The 26170-nt window shown below is 40.6% G+C and overlaps 3 protein-coding genes across 4 annotated transcripts; 2 read left to right on the top strand and 1 right to left on the bottom strand.

Moving 5' to 3' along the window:
- The first annotated feature begins 418 nt into the window (after positions 1-418).
- On the top strand, positions 419-827 carry LOC121592496 (H/ACA ribonucleoprotein complex subunit 3). Its single transcript, XM_041913993.1, has 2 exons — positions 419-560; positions 623-827. Exons 1-2 carry the CDS (start codon positions 507-509, stop codon positions 761-763), a joined length of 195 nt encoding a protein of 64 aa, XP_041769927.1. The 5' UTR covers positions 419-506; the 3' UTR covers positions 764-827.
- LOC121592494 (transmembrane protein 223-like) lies at positions 816-1747 on the bottom strand. Its single transcript, XM_041913990.1, has 2 exons — positions 1235-1747; positions 816-1164 (listed from the first exon to the last, which is right to left on the bottom strand). The coding sequence occupies exons 1-2, from the start codon at positions 1638-1640 to the stop codon at positions 869-871; spliced, it is 702 nt and encodes a 233-aa protein (XP_041769924.1). The 5' UTR covers positions 1641-1747; the 3' UTR covers positions 816-868.
- An 883-nt stretch (positions 1748-2630) lies between these two features.
- Positions 2631-13200, top strand: LOC121592655 (activating transcription factor 7-interacting protein 1). 2 transcript variants are annotated; one of them, XM_041914292.1, is made up of 4 exons: positions 2631-2749; positions 5668-8500; positions 8587-9227; positions 11951-13200. In XM_041914292.1, exons 2-4 carry the CDS (start codon positions 5688-5690, stop codon positions 12385-12387), a joined length of 3891 nt encoding a protein of 1296 aa, XP_041770226.1. In that variant the 5' UTR covers positions 2631-2749; positions 5668-5687; the 3' UTR covers positions 12388-13200. The 2 variants fall into 2 exon arrangements, with proteins under 2 accessions (XP_041770226.1, XP_041770227.1); XM_041914293.1 differs by lacking the exon at positions 2631-2749 and adding an exon at positions 5378-5471.
- The last annotated feature ends 12970 nt before the right edge of the window (positions 13201-26170 follow it).

The following is a 26170-nucleotide window of genomic DNA, read 5'->3' as shown; positions in this document are numbered from 1 at the left end:
AATTAACAAATACAGCCTGAACCCACTGGTTGAACTTCGATTGAATCCTGCCAACAATGTGCTTGTACACAAAGGCTGGCATGTGCTATGTGCTTTTTAGTTGGCACGTTTTTTCCCCACATTTTTTTTAAATTTTTTTCTCTACAAGCCATGAGATTGTTGGGATTTTTTTCAAAAATATGATTTTCAGTACAAACGCATGCTTTTTAACTATCAGCAAACTATCGAGCGTTCAACTAAAAAGCATGCGAACTAAAAAAGCGTTCAACTGAATTCTCACTGTATTGCCGCCGAAAAGTCCTATAACTTCAAGTTCGCAAACTTTGAGCTCGCCCGCTACGCGCTGTGGATATCTTTGTGTACACACCTTATGCTGCTGGCGAAAACATATGTTGGGGCGAAATTTGGTAAACGTCAAACGATCCAATCGTAAACAACGCGCACGTGCATTCGGGAAACGATTTTCAGAAACATTTCGTCGATCAGACAGTAAAAACTAAATCAAAATGTATCTGATGTACGATTTAAATGAAAATGGCGAAAGGGTTTACACCCTGAAGGTAAGAGGAAAGAGCGTTATTCTTTGAGACCGGTCTTTTTAACCGTTTCCCTGCTCTTGCAGAAAAACAACGCAGAAGGCAAGCCGACCCAATCAGCGCATCCGGCAAGATTTTCTCCAGAGGACAAGTACTCTCGCTACCGTATCATCATTAAGAAGCGTTTTGGATTGCTGCTGACGCAGAAGCCCGAGCCCGTGTACTGATCGGCTGAATCGTTCAAAATTCCACTCTACCGTTTAAAAATAAAGCTCCGAATTTAAGATGTAACTTCCTACCGTTTATTGCGTGTCCGTTTCTATCGCTTCGATTTACTTCAGCTTTCGACTCAAACCGACCGTATAATCATACAGCTTCGTGTTGGTAAACTCGCCCCGCATATCCAGCATGTAAAACAGTGCCCTGTTCTTGATCTTCACCGGTACCGTGACACGTGCTGCCTCGCGGGACTCCTGCGCGGAAACGTACTTCAGCGGCACGTCCATGATTCGGTTGGTCCCGAACGGAGCATATGTAACGACGCTCACCTTGTCGCCACCTTTGCGCAACACCAAATATCGTACGGATCGCAACGTGAACATCCACGAAGCGAACAGCACTCCGTATCCTAGAAGAGAACCCCCCACATTGGCGTGAATTATAGACCTTTTTTAATTTGTTTTTCGAGCATCACTCACCTATGAAGAAGCACATAATCGCTATGCCATTGCGGTATTTATTTTCTCCCAAATTTACCCTTTTGTACCATGGCAGCTCCTCTTTGCCATCTTCCTGCACGGGGGCATCCTTCAGTGTGGTGTAGGAAAAGTGGCACAGATAGCCCCAGAACAGAAATTGGGACACGGCAAAGATGTTCAACACTTTGAAGAATCGCGGATTTTCGTACTTAAACAGCATCACATCCTTGGGAACTTTGGTGTTCACATCGTACACGCGGTTTGCCGGTGCTTGGGTCGACTGCCCCCGCTGTACGGTCGAACGGATCACACTCCCGCAGGACGGGTAACGGGTTCCTAGAGTAGCTAGAATCGAAGTCGGCTTACCCAGGTGACCATTGAGCGAGGACAGCAACCGTAAAATCATGTTTTGAACGATTGTTGTTGCTTTTCGCGCGAATAAATTATTAGTTATCTAACTGCATTATGAAGCGGCGAAGTTTGTTTATATTTACACTAGGAATATCCCCTCCAATCATATGGGACTAAAAATGGCCATCAACGTGACATTTATGAAAACAGAATTTCATATTTTTTTCATCAAACTATAGAAAATAGTTTTATTAGTGTGCTTTGAAAGTAACACAAATAAATATTGATTAAAACACGAGATACATCGGTCTAGAGATAACATCTTTTAGCGTCAAATTTATTTGTTTTATGAAAAGTATTCAATTACATTAGCTTTGAAATGGATCAAAAGAATGCATAATTATGCTACTCTATGACTCAAAGGATTGCTAGAATTTCATAGAGAGTAATTAAGAGGCAATAGATAAAATGAGCTCAAAAAATGACATTTGCGATTGACATCAAAACAGATAGTGTGGAGTGCGCCAATGATCTGATTATAATCACAACATGCACTTTGCGATAAATTATATTATTTTTATAATTCATGAATACTATCATTTTGCTTTTGCTATATAATGCGCAAAATGCTACATAACCTTTCTCATTCCCTGCATAGTTTACATTCTTATTATTATTTTCTGGAGGTGGTGTATTTTCTTACTAAAACAATGATATTGTAGCAGCAAGTTGACATATTAGCTCTGAAAACAGTGTATGGCTGCTATGAAATGTTATAGGACATGATGATCATTCGGTAGAAATGGTTTTTATCGGATAGTATACTACCAGCTAAACAATTGAGTAAACAAAGGTGATCACTAAATGAAACAAAATTCTAAAAAAAAAACACACACACACACATTTTTCGCGGAGAGAGCGCAACTGCGAAAGAGAAATATAGATGGCTAGAGAGAGAGCGTCATTGCTAGAACTGTCAAACTTATAGGCGCCTTTGTGAGAGAGACAGAGAGAAAGAGAGCAAAGCAAGTTGTGAAAAATATTTCACTATCACTTTTCGTTAGTGTTTGTGTAGCCTTTGTGCAGTGAGGACGTGTATTTAGTGCTTCTTAGTGCTCCCGTGGTCCTTATTAAGGTTTCACATGAAACAATTTCTCCTACACAGTAAGTAGTTGGTAATAAGTTCATTATATGTTTACATTACACAATAACAATTGTTATTAATAGTATTTCTTATTCCTATTCGGCACTTTTAGTAACGTTTTATAGTTAATTTTTTGTAATAGATATATTAAAACATTTATTACTTATCATACAAATCAAATGCTGAATTCTCATTATTCTAAATGTTCAACTATAAAGGTCAGTCCTGTGTTGACATTATAAAAGTCGACCACAATTCTCCTTTAACTAATCTATCGTCATTAGTTGACAATAACAACATTACATTGCTCCGAACGACATAAGGAACTCCATACGAGTGCCCGTGTACGCTTATATAAGGTTCACCTCATATAACTTTTGTATGATAATATGCCTGTACAACACAACACACCGAGAATAGCAGTCGGTAATAGCAGCGCGCATGAGTGTGTGCGTGTAGCGAAATCGCACACACAGCAAAGCTACCGACGCGCAAACATGTCTCTCTTGTGGTGTGACGGTGCTAGTGGTGGTGGTAAGCGTGCTTCACGGAGGCACAGCAAACCCGGCCAGTAACAGCCGCTTGCGATCTGCTCGTTCACGCTGTAGCACCTTTTCGCCAATCAGTCCATGCACATGGTGAAGTAGGATTATAGTTTCGCTATTTTTTGCCACAATATCACTGTGAACGATGTATGAGCAAGGGTTGTCTGATACGACTTTTGTTTGCAATGATAGTTATGTCGGGTATTCTCCCCGCAATCAATCCCAAAACCTCGAATGGTTGAAATAAAAGTCTACCCGTAACCAATTTCATCATTGTTTATCATGGTGGTGGACGGATAGTTGTATCTTTCTCTTACGAAATGGTAGTAGTATTGCTATCTTAATTTCATGTTGATATCTTGAACTCTATTGGAAATGGTCTCAAGCAGGTCTTTCAGCTTGATAACTTCTTCTTCTTCTTTTAGTTGTATGTTTTTCTGCTTTCGTTCACTGCTCTCTGAGCAAGAGGCACATGTTCATTTAGCCTAGAGGCTTTAATTCCTCTGTTGGTCGAATGTTTAATCTCGCAAAAATTTTGTCTTTTCAAAACAGAAAGATGTTAAATAATTAATTTATGCAATCAAATCAGAAAAAGTTAGAAACAAATAATCATCTAACAAACACAACTGCAACAACAACAACAAGAGCAACAATAACGAAACATAAGTTTTGCTCTCGCTGTACATCCCTAGAGAATGCAATACTTTTCTCGCGATGTACGGATTGATTACGTTGACGTCGTTGTGTGGACACAAAATGGAAGATTTACACACACACATTCACGTTTCTTAGCAGAACTGCTCAAATGACTTTTTTTCGACGAAAAGTATTGCATGACATGAATATAGCTATAGAGGAATATATATCGAAACGATCGCAAAATATATGTAGCGAAGCCAATTCTTCAAAATAGGTTAAAATGGAACTCGCTCTTCATAGTTGATATTCCAATGGAAGCGGCGTATTCGTTGTATAAGTGTTGTTAGGTCTATATCAAGAACGGGTGTAGTTTCAGCTATGGGGGCTATATTGGTCTTAACTAACCATTGAAGGGCGTTGGCGATTGGTTACTCTTGACATAAATTGACACATGATATCTACCAGCCGAAAGTGTTTTCCTCTGGCCTTGTACATGACATCAAAAGTAAATGTTACAACTTGATCATCTCTTTCACAGCGTACTTTGGCGGTCAAGAAAGATTTCGCATACTTTTGAGATGATGATAGCAGCAGAGCGTATTAGCCGCAGCACGTAGGCTGTGACATTATAGTATTTGTGTAATGTATTCGCCACTGTAGAGCGTTCAATGAATTGTCCATAGCAATGTAGGGTGCGTTTTCGCAAACATCTGCAAACTTCTCATGGATTTCTCTTGATGTTTTGTTGTTCGTCCTATTTTCGATGCCGGCACAGGTGCCCCTCTTTGCTCCAGAGATCGTCATCGGTACTAGCATTTGTAAAAGATCGTTTTGTCGCATGGAAATGATATTACAAGGTATTCTAGCAACGAACAGCTTTGCCAACCAGATCGAATCGGTGCGGTTCTATTCCCTGAGTGCCTAAAATGTCAAGATATCCGACAAGTTCTGTTCTGCTTTGTATGGACTTTAGCGAAAACGTATCATTGCCTCGAGCTAGAGAAAGAAAGGCGTGGTATCTACCGATCATTCTCATTGAGCAGTTGATCGAGCTACATTTAGAATCCTAGTAGTAGCTTTTATGGGTAGGTGCGGTGGAATCCATTCTACATCGAAATGTACTTAGAGAAGGTGAAGAGAGGGAGCGAGAGAGGGCGAGTGGAAATGAGGAAACAGGATAGGATCATCACGCTGGATTTACCGACCCTATTGTCCTTTGCCGGGAAGGGGTAAGAGGTACAGGATCTCACAACTACACAGAAAAAGCGCCATACACGTTACCGCGCGTTTTGCTCTCCCGTGCGCTCTCATATAGTGAGAGAGAAAGAGAGAGAGAGAGAGAGAGAGAGAGAGAGAGAGAGAGAGAGAGAGAGAGAGAGAGAGAGAGAGAGAGAGAGCGGGTCGATAACCTTCCCGCTCACGCTCACGCAGCAACAGAGTCGTTGTGTGATGTTTGACACACACACACATACAAACAAACAGTACATGCGTACGCGTACGCGGCATAGGTTTTCGGTGTCTCGCGGGACAGAAAAGTGGAGTTTAGAGTTGTTATGAGGTTTGTTTGATAATTTTCCCATTAATTGTGAGCTTTCTAAAATGCGTACCTACTCGTGATTGTAATCTTAATGTACACAAAACTGGTGCATCTTAACGCTGGGTTTTAGTTTGGTTTTCTCGCCGTTCTCTGTGCGGGAAGGAGTACTGGTGAAGCAACTGTGTGTCTGATGTGTGTTCTTCTACTTTTCTTGCAGCCGTCGCTAGGGCTTGAGCAATGATGGACGTGGATCAGCCAGTTTCATCCACTAACGACAAGGAGCAGTCTGCACCGGATGCCGAAACAGCACAGGAGCTTGTCGCTGAAAAGTCACCCGGGGTTGTTGGGCGTGAAAACGACGATTTGCCTGCCCTTTTGATCAGTGACAGTGAGGAGGACGATCCACCGAAGACACCGGCCGGAGAGGAGGGGAAGAGCATGGCCAGCGATAATTCGGAGCCCGCGAAGCCGGATGTAGCCCCCGGGGACATTTCCGGTATTACACCGATCGAAAAGACGATAGTAAGTTTGGACGTTAAGGACAAACATGACGACCATGAGGCGAAAAAAGAGCAAACAACAGTGGCTGAGACCGACGACCAATCCTCACAGAAACCGGCGGAGCGACAGAAACCGGCCTCCCTTTCGCCGCCAGATGACGAAGACCTTTCACTGGTCGAAAACATTGATCTGACCGGTGTTTCCAGTGCCGAGGAATCGGGCATTAGCGAGGAACCGAGCAGTGAAAAGCCCGCCCAGAAGGTGAAGAAAGCAACAGTAGCAGCACCTCCGACGACGCCGGCAAAGTCTAGCTCCGAAATGACCGCACAGGAACTGCTCCAGTCGTTACTGGGAGCGCAAGAGGAAGCATTTGCTGCGCACCAGGCATCCGACGCGAATCGGAGCGATTTGATTGAGTTCAATGACAAAACTGTAGATCAGCGGAAGGATGGTGCGAGTGTACCGGATGATACGGTTGTAACGCTGGATGATACATCCATTTGCCTTACGGACGGTAAAGCAAATGAAGGAAAGGATAACGGTCTCTCTGGTGTGAGTGTACCGCCGGAAAGCACTGCCACGACCTTACAGCCGAATTCTGATAAAGTCGAACAGGCGGCGATTTCTTCAGATACGGAAAAGTGCTCCGCTGATAAACACTGCGAATCGGGAACTCAAGGTGCCATCGTGCCAGCGGTGGACTGTTCAGACGCTGTACCCATTGATGAAGATGTATGTATGCTTGAAGAAATGCCAAATGTAGCTAAAAGTCAACGGCAGCCCGAGGCTAACGAAGGTCGCAGCTCTCCGTGCATTAGCGAAAAACCGGAAGGTACCAGCACCGATGTTGCGAAAGATGTTGCACGGGATAAACCGGCGCCGGTTGGGAACGATAATGGCGATCATGCGAAAGTAACCGATACGGATGCTGACCGGATGGATGAGAGCGAAGCGTCCGAAGCAAATGAACCGCCCAGGAAAAAGGCCCGCTCAATGAGTGCGGCCGATGAGTACCCGTCGACTGAGCCGGCCGATAGTTCGTCCCATGGAAAACAGCACGAAACTCGGGAAGGAAAAGAGCAGTCTGCAACTGATGCTGCTAACATAGATAATTTAAATAACCCTTCAAAAGAACAGATGGATGTACCTGCTAGGTTGAATATCGATTTGCTCGAAGCGCAAGCTAAGTCGGCGGCGGTAGACTCACTTAGACCAAATGCGGAAACACGCAGCGGTGCGGCGCATGAAAATAACGCCACAGAACATAGTAACCCTGCAAATAAGCAGTGCGTCGCAGCAGATGCTAAAAAGCGTACCACCGCCCCAGAACCCTCAGTATACCCATACGTGTTGGTGATAGATGACGACGACGATGAGGACGAGGCCGACAAAAAGACTGCCGGTGACGACACGAAAGTCCAAAGTATGAACCACTCTGATAAAAACGTGATGGCGGACTCTGCTCCAGCGGATGGGAAGCAAAGCAGTGATGCTGCGGCGAAGCAGTCCGTTGCGGTCGAATCGAAAGTACGACTCTCACCCATTCCTCCCGAGCTGAAGAGCGCCGTACCGATGCGGATGGATTTTGTGCGAAGGTTTTGCAAACCGTTCACGGAAATGACGCGCTCCGATTTGGAGCAACTGGTGCTGCAGAAGATCAGCGAAGCGCTGGTGTACAAATCGGATAATGCCGCACTGCGAGCGATTATCAAGAAACAGGCTGTAAAGCTGCAAGGCTTTGAGCGCAGCTTGGCGGACATGACGAGCCACTATGAGGCGCTAAAGCTGGTCGCCGATCGAGCGGTAGAGGACATGAAAAAGCGCGCCAACACTTACATCGCACCGGTGAAAATTACTCGCGCTGTTGGGCTGCAAGTGTCGAGGGGTGGATATGCAGCGGAGCCCGGGACGGGTCACAAGCCGTCCAGCAGTAGTTCCGGAAAACGGAAGGGTGAATCAGCTGCCATGGCGACAGCAGCGGTGAACGGTGTTAGTGAGCATGGCGGCGGTATGCGCGAGGTTTCCAGTGAGATAGCGAAAAGGCCCGGCCAGCAGGCAGTGATCGGTGGGGTGCAGCGTGTCACAGTGCAGCGGCATCATGTACCGAATAATGCACCGCAGATGATAACAACTCGCACGAGCCCGAACAATTCCACTACGGCAAACGGGGTGGCACGATCATTCAAACCTTATGTTGCGAAGCTTAGCAATACGGTGACAACGGTTGCCACGTTCACGCCACCTTTCACACCGAACAGACTGTCAATCAATGCCGGCGATGGTTCAAACGCAGTACCAGCGCCCAACAATACTCCACCACCCCTTGCCAGTGCCGCGACAAGCAGTGACTCCGGAACTAATAGCGTTTCGCCTGGAATTGATAGTCCTGTGCGCAAAAAGCAACTGCAGAAAATTACTCCCATGCGGCCTCCATTGTCAGCGTACCAGCAGGCGCAGCAAGAGAAGCAAGCACGGCAGCAACAGGAGCTTCTGCTGCAACAAATACACGAGCAGAGCCAGCAAGTGCAACGGAAAGCGCAAACCAATGCGTAAGTGCAACAGAAAGCGCAAACGAAATATGCGCATTTAATTAAAATTATTTTATTAATTTGTTTTTTTTTTTTACCTTCTACAGCCGACAAGATGTGCAACCGGGTGAAAATTCCCTCGCCCGACCTGGTGTGGATAACTCTATCCGACCACGCCCGGTAAATGTCCAAGCTCGTGTGTTGAATAGCAACCCGCCCCCTCTCGCAACGAGCAGCTTCCAACTGGCTTCGGTCAGTGCGTTGCGAACTTCTTCCACCACTGTAAGCTCCACCACGTCGCTGTCGACCCAGAAAAGACCGAACCCTCAACCATCGTCCACGGTTGTTTCCTCCTCTGTGGACGACTCTTTGATCGATTTGACGGAGGAAGATGAAACGCAGGGTGGGGAAGGCGATACGACCTCGTCGAATGCTGCCAAGCGGCCGAGACCTTCTCTGAATGGTGCGCAAACGTTTGCATTAGCACAAGCGCCTACAGCAATTCCAACCTCACAGGTTGCTACCAACCAGCTGATGCGCATACAGGCAAGGCTTGCCAAGCCCGACGGCAGTGGAGCTATTGCTACCGTGGCGTCAAACTCGCCAGTCGTCAGTCCAGTATATCAGCATAATGGTGTCGTTGTACGACCTGCGATAAACGTTAAACGCGTAAATGCACCACCGTTGCAACCAATCCGCCAACCCATCTATACTAGCAGTGTGCCACGGCCTCCGGTTTCATCCACAGGTATGAATCAATAATTCAAATCTTTCTATTTCCATTTTCCTGATTTCATCCCACCTTTAGTTTAACGCGGAACGATATTTTACAAGTTTTAATTGTTTTTCTTATTTGGCGCAACAACCTTAGGGGTCGGTGTTAGCCCGCCTAACCGACTAATGAGCTTGGCTATAGGTTACTTGTTGGTGAACTAATTAAAGGATAGTCAGTCATGTTTGTAATGTTTGGTGTAACGTTCTTCGCGGACATGAGGACCTATACAGGCATTCGAGACAGTCCTTGCTTCGGGAACATGGTCCATGAATCGTATGAGCTAACAATTGTACCACGGGATCGTGCAATCGTGCCTACAGTACTTTAAGCGTTGACGGACACTAACAAAATATGTTTTTGTTTGAACCTAATTCATTATTAGGCTTGGTTGGCAAACTCTGCAACTACAACCTAACTAGCTAGATAAATCGAAATATGTTTTAATAGCTGTTCTAAATGTGATACATTATAGGATTTTAATACGATCAAAATCTAGGCCGAATATCTAGGTAAAATCTGCTGCTAGCTCAACAGCCTTAGATGAATTTGCAAGAGCAGCACATAAGACAACCATGACCGCGACGATGGATAGCAATATGTTAGTATCAAACGGGTACGATGGTACCAGTGAATTACGCATTTTCATGCAAAAACGCGGCCAGTGACGACATTTTTTGACGGTACTGTAGAATGAACGAGTGAAAATCGAATGCGATGCTTCAAGCAGTGTGAATGTTTACATGTTGTGGTCGAAGATTGTCACTGTTCGCAACACTCGCCACGTCCGGAATTTGTCAGCCAATGAAAATTAGTTTTCTTTACATGGTCACAACCAATGCTGCAAAATGTATTTGTCAATGTCATAAAAAAATCCGACTGAAACAAAATCCATATCAGCGTCACGTACTCAATTGATATGACCAGAGGTGATACTGTAAATCAGTAGTCTCTAACCTGTGGTGCGTTGCGTTAACAGACGTGGTCCGCAAAAAAAGTTTAAAAAAGTATATCTTACATTACCGTTCATTTTTATAATATTCTACGTATAATGCATATTTTCCCCATAGTCTAAATTAAATTTTCAACAGGCACGTGGGCTAAAATAAAATTTAAACATATTTTTGATCACAAACTTTGAACTAAGTTTAAAAAATGTATGCTCCCAATGGATGTGGGTGGCGGCAAATTTATTTTCAGAACCAAGTGGTCCGCGATCTTAAATAGGTTGAAAAGCACTGCTCTAAATGATTGGTGTGATCAATACATGCTTCGAGACATTTTTGGGAAAATCGCTTGGTCAGTCACTATGTCGTGACTTTTTTTACTGTGATCAGTTCTGCAAAATGTCACTGACATAGTCATGATAAATCACTGACAAAATGACTGAAACAAAATATTGTCAACATCATGAGCTCTACTGTGATGATCAGAGGTGAGACTCAGACAGTCGGTGCGACCATCACATGGTTGGTGACATTTTGTGCAATCAACTCTTGATCAGTCACTTGGTCGTGATCATCACGATAGTCATGGAAGATTTGCCGTACTTGTCAGTGGTTCCAAAAAACAAAATCAACGTATTTTCTCGCTCTGCTTGACTCGACAGATAATCAAGCAGACAGAGTGAGACAGAATGCCTATTTGGTTGTTAAATACCACACGCCATGTTTATTCCAAGAATGTCGTGATGATTACTAACAGAAAATGTCGCGACCAAGTGAGTGACCGAGAGTTGGTGCTAAACGAAATGTCACCAAGCATGTGATTGATTCACTGTCTGGATCTCGTCTCTGATCATCTCACTTGTGTACGTGAGCTGATTTGAGCTTCATTTCAGTCATGGGTGTTGGTGACTGAAACAGTGGCATTTGGCAGCACTGTTCACAGCTAGAAAAAAGGTTATGATTATGCTTGTGACTGCATTAAGCTCAGCTTGTCAGTCATAGTATCGTATCGCGTTTGACACAAGGCATGTCGTGTTTGGCATGTCATGACGAACTTGCAATGAGTATCAGCAATGAACATCAAGCTATCACGGATAAGTTTATTGTTTTGGTTGGTGAACATCATGACATTTTGCAGCACAGGTCACAACAATACATAAATTAACTAAATAATTACAATTAGGTACAAATTTTCTCGTATTGCGTGAAAATAAATCTCGTTTCATTGTCAAAATGTATCGATGTATGCATTTATATTCTATAATCTGCTGCAGTTGTATTATACATGCTGTTCTTTTCATTTGGGATATCATTAGCTGCGTTTTTCTTAATCAAGATTTATAAAGGAGTACACGACGTCGGATAAAGTACGAACCGATAGACAGTCGTTGGAAAATGTTGACACTTAAATGGAGCATTGTTTATGTAATCATTTGTTCCGCTACTAATTTCTATACCACCAATGAACTTATGGTGGATTACTTATAGCAATATCTTAGTTGTAATCAAGTACCGATCCTAGACAGGTATCGATTTCCAGGAAGGGGTTTCAGGGTTTCTCGGTCACGGTCAATCGTTTATAGTCCGTCATCAACCATGGGGACTAGCACGGAAACACTAAAAGTTATTATTCAATTTATTTTTCATGCACCAAACCACTAAATATAGCAAATAGTTTTAGTTTGTTTCAATTTGACATTATTATTAAAAAAAGAAAACAAAATCTTGATTCTTCCTTTTCGGATCCTGCAGATCAAGCGTTGATGAAAAAGCGCATCGTAGTGAAACCGTCCATACAAGCTCTAATTGTGCCGCTCCCACCACCTGGACCGCAACCGGAAAACGATCCGTCGTGGAAATTGCCCCCACCACAGCCAACTATATGCGTGAATAATGTACAAACTGGCATCGTTATATCCTGGTTAATGCCTACCCTCGACCACAGGCATTCCGAAATCGAAAACTATCAGATCTATGCATATCAGGAGTTAGCGGTACCGAACGCGGTGGAAGAATGGAGGCATGTCGGTGACGTTAAGGCACTGCTCTTGCCAATGGCGGTGACGCTCACCCAGTTCCAGGAAGGGCAGCGTTATTACTTCGCCGTACGTGCTATCGACAAACACAAACGTGTAGGAATGTTCAGTGACCCGCGCACCTGGAGCGAATGCAGTGTGTCCAATGCTTAGAGTTAAGAGTTATCTTAAGTTAGCCGCGTTTGAAATAATGTCTAGAACACGGTCTTTCGCTGCATCATATAATATGCTCATAAACATGGCCAACAAACAAACCTTCTTTTTAGTTTTGCTAGAGACCGACTGACTTGTTCGATTAGTTGTAAAATTTCAACTCCGTTGTACATACTCTTTTAACTCCACTTTCAAACGAAAGAAACTAGCTTTCAGCTGATGATCTACATCTATCCTCTTGTTAAATTATCTTTGTATGTATGGTCTTCGTGTGTGTGTTCAGCTGGGAGGAACCGAATAGTCCAAAAAGCGTAGGTCCACCATTTTGAGTTATCTGTTCCTAATAACTCTTAGAATTGCGTGGTGCAGTACAATGAAATTCATAAGAAGGTGAGGCGTGCTATGCTGGAACTATCTATTAACAAATGATTCTGTACAACACGTGTTCTGCGCAAAACGATCTGGATGTTAGAATCTTTAACAACAAAAAATATACATCGCCCAAATATTTAGTCATGGCAACTTAGGCAATTTTATCTTCAGAACGGAATACATTAGTAAACGGATTGAATAACAATGGCTGTCAGTAACGTCACAATTCATGACATGTTTTTAAAAGTACCAGAACGATTTGTACGCAGGACCCTGCAGGCGGCTGGCGAACCTAAAAAGGAGGAAGTGCCGTTGTTTTCATACCAGCGCAAAATGATGTCAACATGGACGAGACAAGGTGGTAAAACGTGCAGTTGTAGAACCTCCAGTGTTCCTTCGTTATGAACGAATAAGAATAAATAAATAAATAATTGAATTATGCAGTAAAAATCGGCATTTTTTCTTCACTTTTCAATTATTGTTTTAAAATTTATAATACCAAGTAAGTGAATATATTTTTCTAGTGATCATTAAAAAAATCATCCTGTCGCGCACGCAAGCACTTTAAATACTTTCCGTTCAATGCGTTTCTGATTTTATTTTTTTTAACCTATCGGTCAAATCACATATTAATCGATTTTATTTAAAAAAATCGTCTTCATACTGTTTTTCAAGTTATTCTTCAAAGTCCTGTTAACTGAGTAATTTTTCAATGCGAACAGCATTATGCCCCGCTCGCGATAAAGTTTTCAACTATTATCAAATATTTGTATTTCTCACAATGTTGAATATTGCTTCTCACATTGGAAATTTACTCGGAATATAGTGTACATATTTAACTGTCACTTTTTATGACAACTAAACTATGTCTTAGTAGTAAAAAAAACAGCTTAAAGCGCTTCAATGATAATTATATTTTATCAACAGCGTTGAATCGTCATTTTCTCATTTAATTTTGTCACTATCTAATCGATCTCTTCGCTGCGTGAAGACAAATTATTAATTATTTCGTCGAATAGGATCGGCGAATCACTGTAAGCGAGCTGAGACTGAAGCGTTTGAAGGTTCGGTGAAATTCTTCGACTGTCACTATCACAGTACACCTCGATATGGATTGCAGTTCATGTGTTATTGTATTGTATTGTTTATCAAAAAAGTAATTGGCCTGGAGAAGTGGCCTTATCACTAAAAAATTACCCTAACTCTTAAGACTAGCAATAAATAATACATAGAAGACCGAACAAAAATACGCAGGCACAGTAAGCTAATTTAAAAGTTAGTCGCATGATGCCAGTCAAAACTGTCATAGTGAGCGTTATGTCTTAACTAGTGTTGTGTTTCATGCATTTTTCATGAAATCTTTAAAAATTACTAATCTTTTCAAATTCATATGAAACTCGAAAGATTTATAAATCTGAAAAAATAATAATAATAATCTCTAAGGATTTATGAATCTTAAGAGCCAACATTTGCATTACAGGGTTTTCCAGGTCAGTTTCGAATGTAAACATTGTTATTCACGGCATCCAATATGTTTTTCAACAGCTATCAAAAAGTGTATTTGTATCGAAATGAAATTTCAGTTTCACCACATGATTTTCAACTAAGAACAATTGACATAAAATTTGTCCCATTTGTTTTGCATACATGATCCCATGTACGGTTTTCGATATGTTTTTATGACTTTTCTGAATATATTTGAAAGCATCCTAAGATTCATTGTTTACTTCCCAATTTTTGTGGAATCGTCTCATCCAAGTAACAAAAATAAAATACTTAACAGTATCGGAATAGCTATTATCTTAACAACAGCTTAAGAAAAGCTTAATAAATTGTGGAAAAATTTTGAAAAGCAAACAATAAATTTTTTGAAAAATTAAAAAACATAACGTCTATGTGCATAAAAAAACTATTAACAAAAAAAAACAAAAAAAAACTATGAGCAAACCCCATAAAATTTAATTTCAAAATCGTAGCTGAAGAATTTGGGGGAGAAAAAGACGTCTGTTACAGGGGTTTCAAAGACAGTTTCGAATGTAAACATTGTTATTCACTGCATCCAAGATGTTTTGCAGCAGCTGTGAAACGGTTTATTTGTTTCAAAATGAAATTTCAATTTCAACACATGATTTTCAACACATAACAAATAACTGTCAAACTCAATCCAGCTTGAGTCGTGTTGAAAATCATGCTGTAGAAATTAAAAATTATGATGATGGAATCAAAATGTCAGATTGATGTGGAACAACATTTTGCATGCTTACAATGTTTACATTCGAAACTGATTTTCCCCTGTACATTTGAAACCCCTGTAAGCTGTTATTGGAATCATAAATAAGATTTTTTTTAAACCGAGTTATGGTATAAGAAAGTACATGTTTTGATGCCAAATATATGCTCACCTGCTTCGATCCAGCTCATCTCAGTATTCTTATTCCTATCGCTTGCCTTTAACGTTCACACCGTATTGTAATGCGCTCGAATGAAGTAAATTTTCTTGCACTTACTTTTTCACTGTTTCACTGCACTGTTCAAAACAAACCGGACGTAACTAGCAGTATCACGTTACGATTGTAAAATTCTGCGTCATCAGGAAGTTATCGGGAATTAACAGCCAATCAAGATGGTGTTCATCACCCCATTCGCAAAATGTCGTCTTTGCGTTGCGTCACTGATCGCATAACCTTTTATTGTACCACCACCGTTAATTGTAGTTCAGTTTGCAGTTGTACGGATTTGAGCAATTCCTCGAACTAGCTCCACTGTACTGTGCTAAACAAAAATGATGCATTCGATTTTTGTATTGGTAAGCAATAGAACGTTATGTACTCTGCAGGCAACAATTTCGAGTTGGATGAAGTTACACTGGACGGTTTTCTTATACGGTCACTTTGCACATGATGTAATATGATTGTTTCTATTTGAAGTAAGGCTAGAATAAAACATTGTATTCTTTTCAGAAAACTTTCTTTTACCCTGTCTATGAACTTGCGAAAATGTTTCAGTTTTGCATTCGAATCTTTTACCAATTTGCTGTTCAATAAAGTGATGATGGCAAATCCGAAAGTAAATTAGTAATTTTGGTCCTAGAAAAATGGATTTGCTATAGAATTTCAGAATACATAAACTTGCAAAAAAGAAATCTCATCTTAATTATGCACTTGATTCTCGTTCGTTTTGTGTTTTTTACGTCTTCTTCATAAAAAATGAAGAAATACAATATTATCGTGAAAATAAAATTATTTTAGGAATAATAAAATTCAAAATTATTACAACATATCATCCTCTCAATACTGCAAATTTACAACTACATACGAACGCATCTATTGCAACACAAGCAAGAATAAGACCAAAACAATCAAGCATCTAACATCTAGCCTGTGCTGATACATCATAATTGTAGCAACAACGAACTAACATGTACAAACAAAGCAAAACTCACGCACACATACAACCCTCAAACCACGAATCCTGCTTTGTTTGCCCTTGTACCACAACGGCTAGTGTCCTTGGCGCTATAGCCGTATTAGTACCATTCTAATCCATTACTCCCCACTCGGCGGATCGTTCTTCCATGCCGATGTCCTTTAATGTTGTTGCGGTGGATGTATGCTTAGGAAGAAGGAGTTTATTTGCACACGCTGTGGTCGCATATGTTGTTTACAAATGTGTTTAAACTTTATTTTCATATACGCGGGTGCGGATGGTGCATTCAAACATAAAAAGGATATCGGGTCCTGGGTTTATAGTGAACACTAAAATTGATTTAAAAAATGTTGTTTTCAAATGAGAAATAGAATTAAAATTTTTATTTGCAGCAGGAGTGTATGACGGTATGATCAAACCCATGTTTCAGCAGTTACATTTTCCCGCGCGGAAACGTACAGCCAAATTCCTCTCCTAGTGTATTTGATCTTTATTGCCTAATTCTTGTCACTCTCGAAACAATGTGCCGCAAACAAACGGTTGATGTGATAAAACAACAGTTTAAGGACTTACGGTTCTGTCTTTTGAGCGAATTTTTCAACATATTTTGAGTAAAGCAAAAGGCAGAGAAAGAGAACAAATTTCTCGGAGCAATGCAGCGGAGAATAAACTGAGAATGCAGGGTTATTCCGTTAGGAATTATTCATAATCCAAAAACCTGTGAAGTGCGAGCAATTTTATGTGAAGGATTCTATTGTTTTGTTCATTCAATACTTATATTACTTAAAGTAAATAATTAACAAGGTATTAACAAGCTTCATCGATCTAAAAAAAATCATGAAGAGGATCGTGCTAAGTAAAACAAACAAAAACCGTATGATCATCAAAATCTGAACTAATCGGACGATTTTTTTTACCATATAAAACGTTTTTGTTTAATTTCTCAAGTTCAAGTTTTTAAATTTATATTTATATCAAGATAGTATCATATACTATCAAGGGCAAACACAACTTATGTTCAGCTGGTGAGCTTTCATTAGCTAAACTACAGAGCTGTTGCAGCTAGCGCGAATTTTGCGAAAATGAAAAATTAGTCTATAAAATCGTCTTTTTTGTCAAATATTCTAGAATCGAAATCGAAAAAACTTTTCGTTCTAACAATTGTTACATTAACATGTTTGGCTAAAATAATCACAATCAGGACGATGAGTTTAATTCATCTCCAGATTTGTTTCTCAAAGTGATACAAGATTGCAGTCAAAGTATTAATGAGAGAAATGAGAAAACTGGTTTGTTTGTTTGAATGCAATACGATTAAATGCAAAAAGCAAAAAACGATTAAATACAGAGCATTCAAAATCTGATGATGCACATGTTCTTCCATCTGTATTGCGGTTTTCTTGGCACAGCTGATTTTCCTTTGGGGAAAATATTTGAAGGGCCTGAAGTTGCTAATCTTCCTTTAGACCACCTTGTCATGATAAGCAAGGATGGTCCAAAATAACAAGCTGATTCGTGAAAGAGGATTCCAGCTCGTTGAAATTGATATGCAAGTGGGTAGTAGAATTGATGGCAATAAATTAATCGATATCTTTAAAACCTTATTCGTGCTGAAGAATATTACCCTCAAAGAAATTACATTTATGATGAAACTTGCAAATTACATTTATAAGAAAACCTTCTTAGACATAAACCAAAATATATCGTTCTAGAAAAAATGGCTGGTATCATTGAATCTGTTCGTGGCAGCAACGTACGACGCTCACTCGGAATTCTAGGGATGGCAACACATTGCATGTGCCCGGTCCAACGCCTGGGTACATAACAATAGAAACCATCTAGTACATCAGAAAAATTAATAAAAATGAGTGTCGGGACGTACGCGAACGAACGGATTCTATGATACCAGCCAATGTATTTGGGAAATATAAAAGAAAACACTAAACCAATCGATCATTTTTTCAATGACGATAATCATAGTGAAATACAAATATCTTCTCGACATTAATAAATACAAAATTGTTCGTATACCGTATTGCTTCGAATAACGGACACTTAGGCATTTTTGGAATTTAATATTTTCTTACTAATTCCATTTTAATCAGCCAAACCCTCACATAACTCACTTTACCTAAGCAAACCTTCTACAGTTCAAAATAAAGATAATACAAAATGATGATAATAATTTTAATAATTTTACTGGAAACATTTCAAAATATCATGAAACTGCAACAATATTTTGATTCATATTCCGGACATCCTCAAAATATCGTCAATAATATTCAAATTCAGTTTCATTTTAAATTGAGAATCTTCTTCAACAGCTCTGTAACTAGCTTCATTGCAAGATCAGCTACAATCTGCATCAGTTTGACATACCATGATTGACGAACCATGACCCACTACTGACGCATTTTAGCTATACCTGCAAACCAATCTTGACTTTTTATTTAAGACTCAGGAAAAAGGCATATGGGGAATTCAGGTATAAATGAGGAAGAGTTAGTTTCTATTAGTTTCTATTAATAATGCAGGATTAAGTTGCTATCCAAAGAAACTAAAAAGAAAATTAATTCTATAAATAACTTAAATCATTCAGTTCACTATGTTGCCTCATATGCCTAGTTATTCACTAACCCTGTACATGGTTTTTTATTAGAGAGCTAAAAACTCATCGCACAGAGACGGTGAGAGTGAGAGAAAGTCCTTAAAATTCGCCGAAACAGGATTTGTTTAGCCGCCGTAGCTTCAGTAGTAAGAGCGCTTATTCGTAGTAGGCTGGTGCTGTCGCTGCTGGCCATCAAATTTTCCGTTTACGTTTAGTCGACCACATCCATCGGCGTAGATTGGTTGGTAAACAAGCCGCCAGAGCGTTTGACGGCGTTTCAAATGGTTTTGTGTTGCTTTTTTTTAACTTGCCTTGCGGATTGTAGTGTATGTGGGAGCAAAAAAAAAACGATAAAATATCCGTGCTTTGCCTCCTTCGGGGCACAAATGCAGCAAGTCATTATATTGCTGGCGGTTTGTTGTGCGAACAACGGTTGCAAATGGCGAGTGACGTTACGAGTGAAACTTGGAGGAAATTAATTTCCCTAATTAAAAGCCGATCGGTTTCCACGGCGGTACAAAGGTATTCGCGCCCGGTACGTGGTGTAGCTGTAGCTCCTAGCGGCCATCGAAACTTGTGAGCTGTAAATGTTCGGCGAACAGGTACCGGTCGTATTTTACACCGTTTCGTTCGTTAAACAGTGAATCCAGTAAAGCTAGGAGTGGAACGTGTGTATAGTGCCTGTGGGGTTTTTGCTGTACGTGTGTGTGTGTGGGTGTTAGTTTGTGTGTTTTTTTAGTTTCTATACTGTGGCTTCATACCAATCGATTCCCTTCAGGGTCCTTCAGGATCCTGCCACAGGGCGTTCATAGTCACTTTGATTAATCACCCACAAGGTTATCGCTTCGAGTACTTTTCCGGTCTTTGCTGCTGTGCGAATCGATCATCTGTGTCGTGCGAACATAATTGTTGAATTTATTTACTACATTGTGTGTGTGCGCGATAGTAATATTGTAACCTATAAGTTTACGCTTACACAGAGTGTAGAGTGTAATGCTAGTTAGTGGAGCATAATTGTTTTATTTTGTTTGGTGAAGCAAACCTAGCCAGCAAGGATCTCGAGCTCGTTTATACAACATGGAGGATATATTGGTGAGTTTTTATGATCTAGTATTGGCGATAACTAGATATTTCAGTATTTTGCAGGATTTTTTATTTCAATATGAAATAGAAATAGTTGTTTGATTTCGCTATATTTCACCGAACAAGATTATATGCGCAAATATTTGTTTTATGTATTTTTTTAAAACAACCAAAGAGTCTTAAATGATGCTTGCAATCAATAATAACATGTGTGAAGAAAATAGACAAAAATAATAATTTAGGATAATAACGCTCATAACAGGAAAACTCACTAAAAGACTCACTAATTCATCATGTTCTGTGTTTCAAATATTTTAAACCCCTTCGTGCACCCTGTGAAATTAATATGGATACATAATTTGGGTAAATAGTGATTCACCGGGTGTAGTCAATCTTTATAGGCATGTTTTTTTTGCTCAATTAATATAAATTGTATAATGTATAATTTGAGTTATAGACACAGATTTTTTTGCAGTTTCAAATTAAAAGCATCTCATACAGGTTTTAGCACCGGTTACGGTTTTTGTCAATTGAGAAGAAGTGTTGTTAATTTTAAAATAAACAATTCTTATACAATAAACTATTGGGTAAGATCTCGCATGAACGAGATGAAACAATCAATTTCTTTTATGTGTTTCGAACATTCATGACTTATATTAAATGTGGTGTCATTTCGATTCCTTACTTACCTATGTTTCAACATTAATTGAAACACGTGTAAAATTCTGCTGCACATACCTGAATTCCTTTTATGTAGCTCTTGTCATTGTTTTGATTGATTTTTAATAGATATTTTCCCGCAAACATGCATAATTTTCTTGGAGTATCCCTTGAACATACTTTCCGACGAATCGCTTGCGATCGATTTGTCTTTCCTCCGTACGTTGCCATGCTTTGGACCTCATTAAAATAATATGAAAATCACTCATCGAGCTAATCGACATTCCGGTTGGCCTCTAACCTCGATGCCGAAGCCCGCTTTATTCAATGAATCCTCCTATCATGGCGTGGTGCTTAAAGTTCAGTGAACGTTTTTGGCAGATTCCGAAGGAGAGAGAAAAAAAAAAACATACACACGCAAATGCAGGTTGGAAGAAGTTTTCCACGAGAGTGTCTACCCCGCGGAGAACCGATTGAATGGGTAGGAGGGATGCTATGTTAATGGTAAATTCTGGTGAAATTTCAGCACCAAAATCGTCCTTCGGGTGCGCGAATGAGGGGGGAGGAGAGAATGGTACTAAGCGGTTTCGTAACTTTGATGGACGGTATCCTTCACACCGGTACGGCTGACGCGGGACGCGTTAGCGTAACGAGGGAAACCGAAATCCGCGCGCTCAACGTTAGGGTTTGACAGTAAGTCGCTGTTACTGTCGTTTTCGGGGGAAGCCCGGTCTAATTAGCACAAATTTGGTAACAGTATACTGGGCGGGCATCTTATTGGCCCGAAAGGGAAGCTAACGGTCGGCCCGAGTGTAAGATATGTTGAGTGCTAATGCATCCCTTTACCAGTATCATTTTATAGAGTGTCATTAGTAAACTCGTGTAACAAAAACATGTTGCAGTGTTTCCATAAGCTTTGGAACGCATTTTGAAGACAAAATGCGTTATTTTTCTTATGGGTTATATAAATTGGGTTATATGGTGTATGGGCCATTTCCGTTTGTATGTATGGCGTATACAGTTGGTCGATCGATTTTTGTTTAACCCATCTCGTTTTGTTTCTCACACTATTGGGTAGAATATTAAAACGCCACTCATCTCCCACTGGCTGTGCGTTGGGCAAGATTTGTGTAAAGTTTTCACTCTAGCCGCAGGATAAATATCGTCCAAAATCTTCAAAATCACGTTCTCGTGTTCCTTGCTTTTTTGTTTTCAAGTCGCTACTGCCTCTTGTCCTTTTTGCAACGATGATCGATTTTTGACCTTTCCCTCGGCGAATGCAAATCAAATCTCGAGCGCACTAGCATGTGAACTCCCAGTAGGAAGAAAAGAAATGTCGACCCATAAGTGAAAAGTGAGAAAAATCGTCGCAACGCGACAAAATTCCTCACTGGCCCTTTTTTTATGCTACGCTTTTGCGCTTAGATTTGGCGTCCTTCTGTTTTTTTTGTTGGTTTCGTTGCCCTACTGAGCTTTGCGATGGGATTATTTTGTTTTATGTAAATCTGCCCTCCACACAACACGGTATGTGGAAAGCGGCCTGCCTGGAATAGTGGGTTGGCCCACTGCTTGGCTGAATCGGTTCGGCTCGGTTGGTACAGTTCTTGGGAAGCGTTAGGAAATGTTTGATTAATTATTCACTCACAGGCACGAAAAAGGAAACTTTTTTGGTACTGTTTGGAACATCCGATACCCTCTTGATCGTTCCTCGCGGGATGGAAGATAGCGAGTGAGAGAAAGTGCCAAAGATATTCCAATAAACACCCGACCGAACGAAACATGCAGAATGTGTCACCGGAAAATGTCAACGCTCAGCGGCTCAGCGGAGTCGTTGTTACCGAAATCGCCGTTGACAGCTCCCCGTGCAGCTTGATTTTAATTTAAGTGACTTTTATTGCTTCTCCTCGCTTGGGCACCATCACACCGACCCGGGGACGTCACATTGACCTCGACAACTGTGCGGCGGGATGATGCGGGGACTAGGAAAGGACAATAACTCATCCTGCTCGTTCGTCCGCCCGATGTAGGTTACTAGAAATTGCATCAATCTCTGTTGGATGGAAGGAACGAACGACGGCCACAGCTGGAACGCTGTGCTCTATCGGTTCCCGGAGCCGTTTTGCTGTACGTGTGCCAAAATTTTGATGTGACCGTCAGATTCAGCGTCATGGACGGATGAATTAGCAAGCACCGTCGGACCAGTGCTAGGCGTGCTAGCAATTCATAATTTATTCACTTAACCGTACCACTTTCGAGCGATGGAGCATGCATTTAGATAGTGTGTTTGTAGTGTAGCTTTGTTTTTTTTACTGTTTGGCCAATTAGCAAAGAAAGGAAAAAAGTCTGTCCGGTGCAATTATGCAAAGTTTCTCGAAAGGATAATTTTCTTCGGAAACCAAAAGCTGAAAGGAATTGCTGGCATTTAAGCGGCTATGTTTAGGATGAATGTGTCACTGACAGGGCTGGAATTGTTTAATGTCATACTAGCAGACAGTAGCTATTTTTTCTGGCATTTTATTATACTACCAAGACAAAAACACAGTCGGTGCTGACAGTATCGCCTATGTTGGCATAAGGTCGAAAAGGAGAGAAAGCTTTAATTGCATTCCGTTGATTGAAAGAAAAGAGCACGAAACAAACCTTCCACAAACCAAGTTGGAGGTTTTCCAAATTGCACAATTTTTAGTCTGCTTCTTTTACAACGATCCCAACCGGATTTACTTACTCTCCAAAAGCTTCCACATACAAATGGCGCATCTTGCATTGTTTGTCCAACGGGATAAGCGTCTTCCGTTGCCGTATGCGTTAATTAATCGATCGAATGAGGGGTTTCACGTAATGTTTGTGTTTTGTTTGGAATTCCTACACCATTCCTACATGCATAATTGGCAATGTACACCTCCATGGCTCACCTCTTTTTGTCTTTTTTGCCTCCAAAAGGTTGATGTGAAGATTAAATTCTGCATCTTTTATGAGCTCTGGTCTTCGGTGTGAGCGAAGGAGCCCACAGTCTTTGCTCACGATACGATGTGGGGGAGATCTGCAAGTTTCTTTAAGCATAGACAACATCCAAAACACCACAAAGAACGTCGGATACTCTACAAGTGCTGGTGCCAATGCTTATTCCCTTGCCCGTGTGCTTTACCGGCAGGAAAAGGTGTTTATTAAACACTTAAGTGCCATCTGCGTCCCGTTTCGCCGCAGAGGTGAAAGCCCAGGGCCGTGTGCACTCGCAAAAGGATTATGTTTACTTGTGCTCTTACTTTGCTACTCACTTAATGGTATTAAGGTGTAACTTTACACCCGCTCAACGCGTCGTCCCATTTGCTGTATGAATTTGCACAGATCCTAGCTAGCACCGTGGTGCAAGCCCGGCTCTTCGCCACATTTCTCGAAGCCAACTGTGCAGTGATCAAATTTGACCTCAGTTCGGTTTAAACTCAGCATAAACTATTTACCGGTATCGATTTTCTGCATGACTCATTTTCTGGGTTGAAGTGGTGGTTTTTTCATTTCCGCCCGGCGCTGCCCGGGAAAGAATGTGCTCTGTGAGGCTAGCGGTGAAGAATTGAGCGTGCTTTCCTTGACTACATTGGCACTGCATTAGCGATGGATACATGGAGCGTTTGCCAGTGATACATAAATTATCCTTTAACTGGACCTCGTTCTTCTGAAACTAGCGAGCTAGAGAGTAGGACAAAAATAATTTCTCCTGCACGCCTTTCTTTGATGAGGAGAACGGCACTGTTTAAGAATAGAGCAAATAGAACGTGTGCGTGTATCGGTCGAGAATGGTTTTTGCGTTTTTCGGCATGAAACATGGAAAATGTTTTAAGGACAGTGGCACAGTTTGTATTTAATGTAATACAAATACCTATCAGAAGGAATGACCAGGTAAGGTTGTACGGGTAAGGTAAGGTTGTAATAACGTTTAATTTATGTTAAATGAAAGTAGAAGTGGTGAACCATGTAAAGTAATGTAAGTGAGTTTGGGGTTTATAAGGCAAGCTATTTACAGATTATTTATAAAAACATGAGCCTAGATTGTGCAAATCTTCGAGTTTTTCTGGTTACACAACACACCTTGATATGAATTTACCTAACATGAAGAATATTACAGTTTTTATCATTTATTCAAAATCAGTTATTTCTTCAACTTCTAGAATAAAAGAAATATTTTTAAATAATTATATGTGTTATGAAGAAGAAGATTCATAAAAGTCAACAATTCAAGCCAATAGCAATTTCTTTGGTTGCTCGGTCTCTGGCTGTAGCGTGCCATTCTTGTAAGCGCCTGAGCACGACCAAACTCTAAGTCCTGCTTCATCTGATCCACCCACCGAGCTGGCTGCGCTCCGTTACAACTTGTGTCGACTACAGGAGAACGTTTGTATTCTGTACTCAGATATGAGTCTAGGACTCGCAAACAACCATAAAGTGTGTGTACGATATCTCTTGTGAGTTTATAAAGTCTGAGTTTGTGATTTTCCTTTATTCGATGTCACTGTCCAAATGTGCGAAGTTCCGATAAACTCAACTATGTCTTCAACACTATTATTGATACACTGATTCCTAAATATGTCCTCGAGTCATGGATCGAACCTGCCGCAAACAGCATATTCGTATTCGTCACAATGAAATTTTCTTTCAGCTGCTAATAAATTATAAAAAGTTCATTAAAAAAGCGTTCGCTTCATGCCGAAGCTCGAGTTTCATATGCCACCTTTTGTGACGTTCTCGTGATTTGGACTCCAAAAATGCATATTATCACATAATCGATAAATCGGATCCGATAAATATTCCTTGGGAAGAGCTTTTTGGTACCAGATTTTTTAAAATGCAGTTTCTGATCTTAGAGCTACTGCTTGCGGGCCGCATACGGCCCTCAAGAGCTGGTAATGCCCGCGATGACTTTGTAAGGGTTGAAATAAATAGTTTTATTGATTGACTAATTAATCAAAATTTAATTTAAATTTAAATTTTTGCTTTTGAAAGAGGAAAAGCAAGATACCATAAAAGAAAGCTGTAGAAATTTGATACATTCAGTTAGTATTTTCTAATTAGAACGAGATTTTAAATTTCACTCCTTCTAAAGATAACCTCCAAACGGCGCACAACAGCCCTCAATTAACAAACATTAAGTGTGAAGCAATGCGGCTCTCGAACTGAACTCTTTGGAGACTCCTGACTTAAATGGATCACTATAAATCTAATGAAATAACGAATGGTCTCTGAAAGACGTTCGACTCGAAAGATATTTAACAGGGCTGTAAGTGATTATGCGTCGCTTACTGGTTCTGTATAGTGGATGTCGAAAAAAACTGATTAATACGTGCAAACTTTGCTATGAATTTAAATAGTGGTTTTACAAATTGAAAAACATAATAATTTCGTGGCATAGCATTGTATATTTAAACCGTGTTGCCATGGTCGGATGAAAATAGTTGCGGCCCCAAAACCCAACTACCCGGTATTGATTTCTTGGGTTTTTTTTTATCGGGTAGCTTCTCATTTCGTTTGATCCGAATGAAAGTTTGGGTTCTTGGAAAATACGGTAGAAACACACAAAAATATACGTAGCTGTTTTCTATTAATTTCCTGTAACGGCCTTGATGGTTATCGCATGATGAATAG

The sequence above is a fragment of the Anopheles merus genome, chromosome 2L (assembly GCF_017562075.2).
Source record: "Anopheles merus strain MAF chromosome 2L, AmerM5.1, whole genome shotgun sequence".
Taxonomy (NCBI): Eukaryota; Metazoa; Arthropoda; class Insecta; order Diptera; family Culicidae; genus Anopheles; species Anopheles merus.
This window is presented reverse-complemented; position numbering and strand designations above follow the sequence as displayed.